Source organism: Mustela erminea, chromosome 21, assembly GCF_009829155.1.
Source record: "Mustela erminea isolate mMusErm1 chromosome 21, mMusErm1.Pri, whole genome shotgun sequence".
Taxonomy (NCBI): domain Eukaryota; kingdom Metazoa; phylum Chordata; class Mammalia; order Carnivora; family Mustelidae; genus Mustela; species Mustela erminea.
This window is the reverse complement of record NC_045634.1, coordinates 12675943-12688344: the sequence shown is the minus strand read 5'-3', so window position 1 is coordinate 12688344 and position 12402 is coordinate 12675943. Positions and strand designations below refer to the sequence as shown.

General features: G+C 33.4%; 1 protein-coding gene across 7 annotated transcripts in view; it reads right to left on the bottom strand.

Annotated features, from left to right (window-relative positions):
- The window catches only part of PURG (purine rich element binding protein G), a 35843-nt gene that overhangs the window by 17872 nt on the left and 5569 nt on the right, over positions 1-12402 (bottom strand). For 4 of the 7 annotated variants that reach the window (XM_032328824.1, XM_032328826.1, XM_032328827.1 and 1 more), the window contains exon 3: positions 3661-3727. The exons of 2 other annotated variants lie outside the window; for them this stretch is intronic. In XM_032328824.1, the coding sequence (XP_032184715.1) occupies positions 3661-3727 (67 nt within the window). Of the gene's footprint in view, positions 1-1689; positions 3485-3660; positions 3728-12402 lie in introns of those variants that run through there. One more of the 7 variants, XM_032328829.1, reaches the window with a different exon arrangement.

Below are 12402 nucleotides of genomic sequence, written 5' to 3'. Positions count from 1 at the left end.
CACACAAAGAACAAGAATGCAAACTAGCTTTAGTTATTATAAATCAAGTGGGCATTCTTTATTGTAAGTAAATTTAAAATTATAATTGATGAAGTATGTAATTATCAAAAAAGGCTCAGGACTTGGGGAATTTTCAGCCTGAAGTTTTTACTGTATTAAAGAGTCTTCTGGGCAAAATACTAGTGCCAAGCTTATGTTAGTGACTACGGAGGAGAGGTTAAATTCTAGGTGGCTGGCAGTGTGTGCCCTGAGGATTGCATGGCTAGCATTCGATGAATTTCTGTGGTTTAGGTGTGATAATGGTGTGCAATGAGGAAAGATCTTAAATAGTGATGGGGCACTGGAAAGGAAAAAGAGTAATTGCTTAGTAGGTCACTGAACTGGATGCACTACAACTCTTTCACTAAATATTTTCAACTCAAAAATTGTTCCTCTTATTGAGAAAACATTTCTAATTCTTTAATGGAGTTCAAAGGAATAATGAGATTCAATATTAAAGAATTTTCTTTGAAGTAAATATTATTAGTACGTTGCAGGAGATCATTAAAGCAATAGCTGGGTGCTACCAAAATTATGAAATTACTTAAAATTGTTCTAAATAAATAACATTTGTCTGAAAAAATCATATACATTCATATTATGGATTGTTAAATTCATAAGATGAAGAAAGCTTCAGTTACCATTATCCAAGAATCACTATCAACTAGTTTTTGTGTTAGTTTCAAGATAACTTAGGCCAAGAAAAGGTACATATTTTTCTATGTCAAAATCATGAGCATAATACTCAAAATTATAGCATTTCTGTTTATTTAGATGAAGATTGCTTGTAGGATTTAATGCTTTACTAACTTCTTCAAAAATAAAACTTTATTAACTTCTTGAAAAATTTTAATAACAGAGGCAGAGAAATTAAAAAAAAACTTTTGAGAAGTAAGAGTATTAAGAATGTTTCTTGGGTTTGGGTATTTCTTACTGCCAAAGATTTTGAAAAGAGTGCTTGAAACACTCCATTTGCAGAAAATGTATATTTATTTGTGCCTATTTCCTCCCTAATTATATTTATTTTTTTTAAGGGGGGAGGGGCAGAGGGTGAGAGAGAATCTTAAGCAGGCTCCATGCCCAGGGTGGAGCCCAACCTGGGGATTGATCTCAGGACCCTGATATCATGACCTGAGCGGAAATCAAGAGTTGGGCACTTAACCAACTGAGCCACCTAGGTGTCTACAAATTATATTTCTAATAAAGCTGCTTAAAAGTAAAGTTTCATATTGGACTCAGCAAAGACTTTGAAAGCATTTAATGAATAACTCTGCCAAGTTCCAGACAAATTTCCAATCTACTACATAAATAACGAGGAACCAATTCTAGAATATACATAGGAAAAATCTACAGAAATTCGATGATTTAAGCTTAACTGCCCTGGCAATTCTAACCTCAAACCTTAAACAAACAAACAAACAAACAAACATACAAGAAGTATCCCTCTGGAATTCCCTAGGTCTCATGAGGAATAAAGTTTCCCTTTCCTTGTAACTCAGAGGAAAGCTTCCAGGACCAGATGTATTTCATTTGCAGTCACCCAAAGATTATAAGGATCACTTAATATAAGCACAATTGCTTTGTGATTATACATCTTTTTTTTTTTTTTTTTGAGAAGGCCCCACCCCCAGTGTGGAGCCCAACGTAGGGCTTGAAGTCACAATTCTGAGATAAGACCTTAGCTGAGATCAAGAGCTGGAGGCTTAACTGACTGAGCCACGCAGTTGCCCTGCAAATGTGAATCTTTTCACAAGTGAGAACTGTAACAACACCGGTTGTAAAGATTATACTTGGAGAGCTAAGTAGCAATAACTATAAACCCTTTATTGATAGGAGAAAGCAGATATGAGAAGAAAGTAGTCTGGTGGTTGCCATGGGATGGGGCAGAGGGATAGGGGATTATTCAATGGGCTTAGAGTTGCAGTTTTGCAAGATGAAAAAGTTTTGGACGTTGGTTGTACAACGAGGTGAATATACTTCACACTAATGAACTGCATATTTAGAAATGGCTAAGATGGTAACTTTTATGTTTTTTTAAATTTTTTAACCACAATAAAAAAAAAAAAAAGTGTTGAACTAGACCAGAAAAGTGCGGTATTCAGATTGACTAAGGATATTTTTTTGTACTCCCAATACATTGTGAGTTTCTATCAAAAAAAAAAAAGAGAGAAAAGTCATTCGAGACTTAGAAGGTCAACTTGTGACAAAGTGAAAGACCAACCACTTATGGACTTGACTCAAGCTGGAAAGACAGAATATTTTGGTTTTGAAATCTTGAATTTTGCAAAGTAACCAATGGTTACTTGTCAAATAGTTTGAATTTGAGCATAGGAGGTGGGGGGAGAAACTAGCATTCCCAGTGATCATTGCCCAGAAAGCTAGACAATATAATACAAAGTCCTAGATTAAATACTTGGATTTATGTGTTTAGCCTCTCTATGTTTAAAGTGAGCCCTAGATATTACTTGTTGGTAGGATAACAAAAAAAAAATCGTTTTGGCTGATGGTATTAAAATCTAAACAACACCAGCTGAAAAGATGATATGGAAGAAGGAATGCAAGTCTAAGGCCATGCATGACAAAGAATGGCCTCCACACCATTCAGAAAGAGCAGAACAAAAAATGCCAGTTTCTGAACCCCACTCTGGACCAATCAAATCAGAATTTCTGGGGGTGGGGACCAGAATCTACATGTTTAATAAATATACTATGTACACGAGTGTTTGAGAATGACTGGACTAAATTTTAAAGGGAGAAACTGCTGTCATTTTAATGGAGGTTAGAACTCATTAGAGGCAAATACACAGTTTAATGTTTAAGGGTATTCTTGATGACACCATCATGGCCATGATTCTTTGAGCTCCTTAGAGGCACATCCGAGAGTCTCTGTTGTTTTAAAGGAGGGATTATTGGATTAAAACAATCTCTTTGAAATATTAGAAGAGATATTCTTAAGTGAGTCAAATGGTAGTCTGTGTTGCAAGAACCAGCTGCCTGGCTAAGCTTGAAATGTTTAGAGCTATAATGAGAACTTTTATAGCTCTAAAGCAGGGATGACAAATAGCAAATATTTGGCATGAATGTTGTTCTTCTCTCTTTCCCTATAGATGCAGATTTCACATTCTCAACATACCACTTTAGGGCAGCCAATCAATTGTAGTAACGAACAAGATGAAACCAATTTGTCAGTACTGCTCTGGGGGCATGGAGGTGGTGTGGGGTGGGGGAAGACTGGTTTCCCTTTAAAATTTTATACACACACACGTGTAATATTCATGCAGTGTAAAATTCACTTAGCTAAATACTTAGAAATGTGTAATGCAGATATAGCTTATAGACTTTGGTGTAATACATTTTGACTTACTCAGCAGTCTCTCTAAAAGGCATTATTATTTGTCCACCGAAATATGCAAATGTTGTTATATCATGAGAAAGCGCAAGATGCCTGAAAGAAGGACAAGAAAAAGTGGACCCTGCAAGTGAGAACGGAGTTCCGTATTGGTTCATACAAGATCCCTGAATTTAGATATTATTGCCACAGCCACCCTTTTGCCTTTTATAAAGCCTTGAAACTCTCTGGGAGAGAATCACATATATTATTTGCAGCAATAATCAACCTACTTGGAATCTTGTTCTCTGATATGGAAACCTTAAGATGAAATAGCGAACCAGGTTGTTTTCTTTCCATCTTAAATCAGTGTGCAAGAAAAAATAGAGAAGGAGAATATTACTTAATTGCTTCAATCTTTAAACAAATTTAATTTAGACTTTTACAGAGAAAAACTTTGATAATATCCAATGATTTGGGTTTCTAATTTACTGTACTATCACTTACGTCTTTCCAAATAAACCTGTAGCAGGTACTTTTGAAAAAGCAACGTAAGTACTATGTTCATTCCTTCAAATGGTTGTTTCTGAAAAATATGATTAAAAGTGCAAAATTTCTTATGAAAATCATAAAAAATAGACCTAATTTTGTAGGGCAAATCTCATGAAGTCTATCTTAACTAATTCATTTAATTAGTACAGCTCATAAATATCTGAAAGTTTATCTTATATTGTGTTGCAGTAACAAGGGGAGGGAGGATATGATTATTTTTTCTTAACATGTTTTCAGAATAATGCTAGAAATATCGAAATCCTAATTCTTTATCTAACTTGATCATTAATAGAAGACCTGAATACAAAAGTTCTAAGAATTCTCAAAATCCTGTCTCTCAGAGTTGAAAAGAATATTCAAGGTAATAACAATCCATTTTTTCTGATTTATTAATTCCCTTTACACATCCTAAATTAATTGCTTGTCTATTCTCTGCCTTAAAAAATTTCAGAAACAGGGAAGCAGTACTACTTCTTGAAGTCTGCCCTCAGGTTGAGCTGAAATTTCCTATAAATTTCCATTCTGCCTGAAATTTCCCCAGATTATAATTGTAAGACTTAAAATTTTCAAATCTAAAACTTAAATTGTAGTTATAATGCAAACAGGACAGAGAATTTTTTAAAAAAGTTATTAATATTGCCTGTAATGATCTTTTTGACTTGGTGCCTATCTCTGTTACGTTGATCTTTTTCACAACTGGGAAATCATTGTTTTGGAGCACTAATCATTGAAGGTGTAGTAGTTGGAAAGAGAAGTTAATGAATTTGCAGAACTGCCAAATGTATATGTATGAATGACCTAGTATTTCTGATAAAATATGATCCACTAAAATGACAGCTATTAAGGTTATATCATACATATTAATTATATAGATTTATATACAAAATATCATTTTATTAATTTTGATCAACACATTAATTATGGAATGTCCACAGGTTAGCAAACATAGTATTAATTATTTTTAAGTATGTTAGTTATGTTTTCAAATATGCTCAACAAGCATCCAGGGGAAGTATCTCTCGATTTAAATCAATGGGTCCCACTGTTAATTTGAAAAATTATCATAAATACATTACAGTACATATATAGTTCCTCTTTCCTACACATATAGATAAGACACAGGAAGATGGTGAAACATATGCTTTTAAAAGAAATTAGTATATTTATTATCATTTATATATCTTAAGAAACAATCAGCATTTTGAACTTCAGCTTTTATTTTCTGCTTACCTGGCTTACTTTAGTAATTATGAACCATTTGAGCTACATGACATATGTCACAAAATAGAAAATTGAGGGACTGAACTAATCCTAGGGTCCCTTTAAGACTTAATATTTAATATTCACTAACACTTGTATTAATAACTGTTGAGTATAGAAATCACTTACTTTCCTTTACTAAGATTTATATATCAGTTATTTAACAAATTAAAAATATGCTTCAGTCTTCATAAATTTGAATGCTAAACTTTTCATATAAGAATTCACAATTGTTAATCCCTACCAGAATTATCTCAAAAGTGCTATCAAAAAATCAGAAGTTATAAAATGTAATGAAAGGATAAAAAGAGAAAATGGTTTTTATCTAACGTCTAGGCAATTTATAAAAAATATTGTTTTAGATTTGTAAATTTTTCAAGACAGAATGAATAGCTCTGAGTCTTCTACCAACCATGATGCTGTAGTTATTTTGACCACATTTCTCTTTCACGGTCTTTTGTAGCTAAGGTAAAATCACATCAACGTAGAGCAGTGGTTCTTAAAGTGGGGCCCCCATTTTAGCAGCATCAGATCACTTGGGAATGTGTCAGAAATGCAAATTTTGGGTCCTCCCCTCACCATCCCAGATGTACAGGCCATAAACTCAGGAAGTGGGGCCAGCAATCTTGTGTGTTAATGAACCCTCTGAGTGATTCTTAATCACAGCAAAATTTGAAAAACACTGGCCTGGAGTCATGGAGAAAATGTGTATCTGTAAATAGGGTAGTCATACCAGTTTATTCTGCTGGGGATAAGGATAAGAGGAGGAAAATTGGTAATGAAATATGGAAATAAGTAGAGTGGTATAGGAAGAATAAGATGGTAAAAGGAGTTGCAAGAAAAAATAAACTTTTCATTAATATTGTTAAGACTTATATCCAAATCAATTCAACACGACCATTTGGTTTTGGTTCATGAAAATGAAATTGTAGATCCATGGTAAATAGTAATTCGTCTCCTTTCTGCCCTTAAGGATTAAATTGGGATGATCCATCTATATTCTCATCATTTGATCTCTTTTCAAAATTATTGACATAGTTGGTTGAGATTAGAGGTTCAACGTCAAAACTATACTAAAGATCAAATAAACTGCATTTATTAGTACTGAACTTTAATGAACTAGATGAACCCTTCAATAAGGAGTGTCTCCTGGTGGTAGTAGCCGCATCCATAGGTAATAGTTTTGGATAAAATAATTCCTAGTAATCTGAGGCAGATTTACCAGTGATGTTCCAGGATAGATTGTGCTTTATTAATCAGAGGGCTTACATTTTGGAGGAAGTCTTCAAGATACTTTGGCTTAATTGAATGAGCACAATCTTTTGGCGTGGTGTCAATTTGGGCTCAAATATATTAGTTCTGAAATACTAATATTTCATCTGAAATACTGAATCAGTTTCAAAAATCTCCAGAAAATCATATTAAAAAGGGGATAGTAATAGGGTTGTTAGAAGGATTAGAATAGTTACAAGGGGTTCAGCAATGCCTAATATATGGTAGGTCTTTAATAAGTAATAGTTGTTAGTACTAATAAATCTTGATCGACTCTTCCTTTTGTCACCACCTTCTCTTTAAAAATGGTCATGGTGCAATTTTTCTAGAGGCTAAACTCATTTCTGAAATTACCTGTCAATCATGCTAGTCAAATTATTTCCTATAGATTCACTGTGTACTGAAAGTTAGATTAACTGACCTTTCAGTCCATATCTTCCCAAGTGAAATGTTATTATTCATCCTAAATTACTGTAAAGGAATATGGCAAGAGAATAATTGAGGGAAGTAGTACCCCTTCTTTCTTAATCTACAGATCTAGTTCATAAGGCAATTTCTTTAGCCTTCTCTATTGTGTTTCAACTGTCACCTAAACAAATAGGATGGAGTGGGGTCATGGGGGTAGTGGGAGAAATTAGTGTTCTTACCCACTTCCAACAGGATACAGTGCATCAGAGGGAGAAAAAGAAGGGAGGAAGATTAAGAGTGGTGGAATTTTAGAACTCTATTTCTATATATGATTATAGTATGGCTTACCCTTTCTGGAGAAAAGCAATAGATAAAATTCCATAATAAATTCAACTGAACTTTCTAACTATTTTATCCTATTGAGATTCTAGACTGTCAACCATTGGTATAAATCACATTGCTAGTCTGAAAAACTTAGAAATAAAATACAGCAGCTTCTGAAGCAAATGATAAGGACTTTTTTTTTTTAAATCTAGGTGTCTTGTACATATCCTTTTTTTCTAAATTATTACCTTATGGTTCTGCTGTTTTATTTAATGGGTACTTCTGGCCCTTGCGTGTGTTCTTTTGGTAAAGTTGCTCAGAATGTTTGAAATGGGAAGCTAAGGACAATTTCTACAAAATGGCAACGGCAAATTATCACAAAACTAAATGATTCTCTCATATCCTACTTAGATTTCAAGCAACATTGAAGAAGAAACAATATAACAATAAAATGTATCTGTTGTTTTGAGAAGAGGGGGGAGAAAAACATTTCTACAACAGCCAATTCACTCTATAGAATTTGTTGAGAACTGACCAACCAGATTGCTAGTGTGAAACGGGCTAAAGGCTGGTTTAGTATATGGAATATGCCTGTAATGAAATTTTATGTGCACAGATATTTTGAAATTAATAAAATATGTATGTGTACACACACTTCAAAATACACTTTGGTTACTCGAAAGCACTGTCTTTGATAAATAAATGGGCACCAAAAAGATTAGTCCAGTAGGAGAGGTCTCTCTTTTTCACCTTTGCTCTATTGAGAGTGGTGGTAGCGTACTGTCCACTGGAGGACCGGGGCACCTAATAAATGCATCTGGGGCAAAAAAAACCCTTGTGTGTTTTTTTCTTCCCCTTCAATCATCAACCTTGGTAGTTTCTCAAGGCTAAAAACAAAACAAACTCATTATGATGTTTTATCTTTGTACACCCTAGTAATTACAGGTCCTCTAAAGTAGAACCCTACTGTTCACGGTTCAGTGCCCTTCCTGATTTCCTTTGTTAAACATCATTATTGTAACATACTATGTTCAACAGACCAAGGAAATAGGGGTCAAGGGTAGTACTTCCTTCTCAGGGGCCCCTGCAGTGATAGTAGCAGTGTATCATTTAGCAATGTAATTTAAGGTACAATGACATTTCAGGAAGTGATGTTATTTTTAAAATTCTTTTGCCATGTAGAATATAAGAAATTATTAGAGTATATAGAAACAAGTGATGCTTCCAAAGGATAAGACCTCATATAGATAACAAAAATATTTCCATAAAAAAATTAAAGCATAGGATAGTTATGTAGATAGTGCACAACAATTTGATCTTAGAAAGGACTAGGAACAAAATTTCATTTTGTGTGGCTAAAGAAGTACATACATGTGATAAAAAACCACCACGTCTGCATGTTCTTTGGGTATCATCACAGACTGCTGCATTTTTACAGCTGTTTTTAATAGAGAGAGAGACTGTCTTACATTTTCCAATTCTGGTACTCTCTTATTTTTTTCTTTCACACTCCATTGATACAGAATTTTAGAAGTTTAGAGTAGGAGGGAAGTAGCTTCCAGCCTGATCTTGTTCATTTTTTTTTTTTTAAGTCTTTATTTTATTTTGAGAGAGAGTAAGCAGGAGCGGGGAGATTGCTGGGGAACCAGGGAGAGAAAGGGAGAGAATCTCAAGCAGACTCTGAGCTGAGTGCAGAAACCTACACAGTGCTTGATCTCATGACCCTGTCATGATTTGAGCTGAAACCAAGAGTCAGATGCTTACAGGACTGAGCAACCCAGAAGCCCCTTGCTCATGTTTCATAAATGGAAGCCTTCCTACTGAAGGAAATGGTTTGCTGAGAGGCCCTCCACTGGCAGAATTAGGTCTTTTTATTCATTCTCAAGTCATTATTTATTTATTTTTTTAATTTAATTTTTTCAGTGTTCCAAGATTCATTGTTTATGCACCACACCCAGTGCTCCAAGTAATATGTGCCCTCCTTATCTTTTAAAGGTTAAATAAATAGGGGTTTGGTTTTGAGAATTTCTTATTTCTCCCATTTCAGTTATACTGATTTCCCTTGTTATAGGCAAATTAAATAATGAGTCACTACCTTTCTCTTCTCTCTTACTTGTACATTTGCTACCTCTACATAACAGCCTCATCAAATCCACAAGTAATAAATAAAATCCTGAAAAGAATGTATTATGCAACTGAGCCATTTTCTCTAAGAAAATTAAGATACTAAATATTTCTAACATCGGCATCTCAAAAGAAATTGTCTTTAATCAGATCAAATAAAGCAAACAGGTTTATATAATCATTTTGATAAAGACAAAACCGCACAAAAGCGTTTTTCTCCCCGCCATCTTACACTTTGAGCAACTCTAACTTTTAACTACTATGAACATTTTTCTTAGGGATTACTTTTCCTTTTCTTTACCCATACTATTTCCTGGGAAGGATGAAAACTTTGAATAAAATAACACAGAAACTAAGTATACGAGGAGGAAAAAATGAGAGAACAAGCAACTCCTATTTAGTCTTAGAAATAAGTCAACAACAGAAGTAACTGTATATTCCATTTAAATGAGTATTTTCTTTATATTCACATTGCGAACTAACTTCACTATAGCAGCACTAATTTCATTATGAGCCAGTTTTTACTCACTGGTAAATATCACTGGCCTCAATAAGAATAAGCAATTTCTCACCAAGGATGTTCAAAATAAGATAAAGTTTGGAAAACATAATTTACCAGAAAGGACTAACATGGGAAACCCCTTGATTACGTATGGGAAGTTCCTAACTTTTTTAGCCTGAATTTAAGCAAAACTCATTCCTGCAGGAGAATTTACCTCCCTTTTGACCCCTTTCTTTAAATAAGAAACAAAACATAAAAACCATTTTAAGCCTTAACAAGTAAATATCTGGAGATTTTTACCAATGTTATAGATTCTGCAAAGGATGATGAGTTATTCATCGTTAAAAGAACTCTTTTATGCTTTAAAAATATATGTTTAAGAAGATTCTGTCTTCTAAGAACAACTCTGTCATTTTACAAACAGAAAATCATGCAACCAATTATGGAGATATTATTTTAAAGTTTAAACCAATATTTGAATTTTTTTAAGCCTCTTAAAATTTTTGTAAAATTTACAGAAACAAATCCATTAAAAAAATTCCTCCTCAATCCTCATATATCTTAAGGTATTTCTAATAGTACTGGATTTTTTACTCTGGTTGATTTGATTTATAACTAGATGGTATCCTTCAGGGTTCCAGTACAGGACTTCCGCTGTGTCATATAATTTTTTCTTGGTGGTTATTAGAAAGGTGACTTTAAAATACATGCCTGATATGAATGAAAAGAGAATAATGATCTTTTTGGGGGATTGGGGGATTTGAAAAACTATTAAAGCACTATGCTAACTTCATTTAAAAAAATAATATACCATTTTTTAATCTTCTAGTGGAGAATGGAGATGGTTTAGTTGTATTTGAAACCTCATAGCCCCAAAGTTTTCATCTCTCTCCAAATCATCATAGTACCCCTTCTGGTCCCAAGGACCAGAGTCCTTCTGTGGGGGAATCAATGCTTTAAACAATCAGGACTAGTGTTACCCTTTTGTGTAGGGCTGGATTTGACTACGTTGCTAAAGGCATTATTCATTAATAACCTTATCATCATAAAGATAAAGCTCATATTAACAAATCAAAAGATTTCAACAGTCATAGCATAAACTTCCACTATAGTTCTAGTGCTCACTTGCTCTCATAATGGCAAGGTCTTTGGATAAAAATGAGATATCAGAGTTAGTAAAACTTGACTAAAAGTGATAATTTGTTAAAGCTTTTAAATACGGGTTTTTTTTTCATTGGAGAACACAGTTAAGATAAAATAACACTTGGTAAAATAGCTTAATATCCTGCCAGTCCTGAACCTTATTACTTCAGGAAAAAGACCAATACTCTTCTATGGGAAGGAAGATGGGAAGACAGGAGGGGCAAGGTGGTTAGGGACAGGGAAGGGAAATTAAATATTTATACATTTTAAATTAATATATACATATATTTGCATTTAAGTAAATATCAAGGGGATTCATTCAAAATTTCCTTGAGGTTCCCTTGGTAATAATACAGTTCAAATTAAGTGCTATGTTAACTAGATCAAGTATGGTATCTGAATAAAAGGGAAAAAAATTCATTTAAAATGACAGATCTAAAAATTGATATTACTAGGTACAGGATAGTGTATATATTTTCATTTGGATGTGCAAAAAGAATATATGTATATACACATATGCTTGTATATTCAGAGTAACTCTAGAAGGATACACAAGAAATTGGTTAACATTGGTTATTTTTCATTAACTGTAGCATTTAAATTTGTACTATATATATGTTTTCCCTATTCAAAAATATTGATTAAAAAGCCACTACTAAAATTAATTTTAACAATCATGTCAAATTAAGAAAAAAAGACTAATTTTTTTACAATATACAAGAAAATGTACTAATGCATATATTGTTTTCCCAAGATCCACCTACCTAAATTTTGTTATATTTACTTTCTGATAGTAATTGTGATATAAAAACTCAAATTTTGCATGACCTTAGCTTGGGAAAAAAACATTTTCCCTGTACCTCATTGCTACAGCACTGTGGACTATGGATTGTCTCACCAGCATGCTAACATCCTTATTCTCTTCCGATGGGTTAGCCATTAGCCACCATATCTCTGAGAAATTCAAGAAATCTTTAAGAAAACTTCAGAAGGACTTTAAGAACCTTATTTGGCAGTGATAAATATTGTACCTGTATTATTTTGTTGGCATAGAATCAATTTTAACTTCTCTTCGTGGTTTACTTTAGATTTTATCCTGCCAAAGATGTTTGGTGTTTTGGTAAAGACAGACTTCAAACTATGTGGTGACTAAGCCAAGCCCTTACATAAAGCGTGGAATAGGATTTTATAAATAGTTCCAATGAAAGGCATTTTGAAATAAGCAGGGGAAAAATATCTCACACTTATAAAAGTTATTTTCAGAACACCATTAAAAGTTCAAATTAAGTCCTAATCACTTAAATATTAAAATAAACCATATGACAAAATCTGAAGGAGTGATAGTACATACATCAACTTTCAATGGTAGCTGCTTATTAAAAATGAGTGACTGAGGGTGTATTCCAATTTCATCCTCTTCAAATTGTGCAGCTCAGATAAATGTTTATTT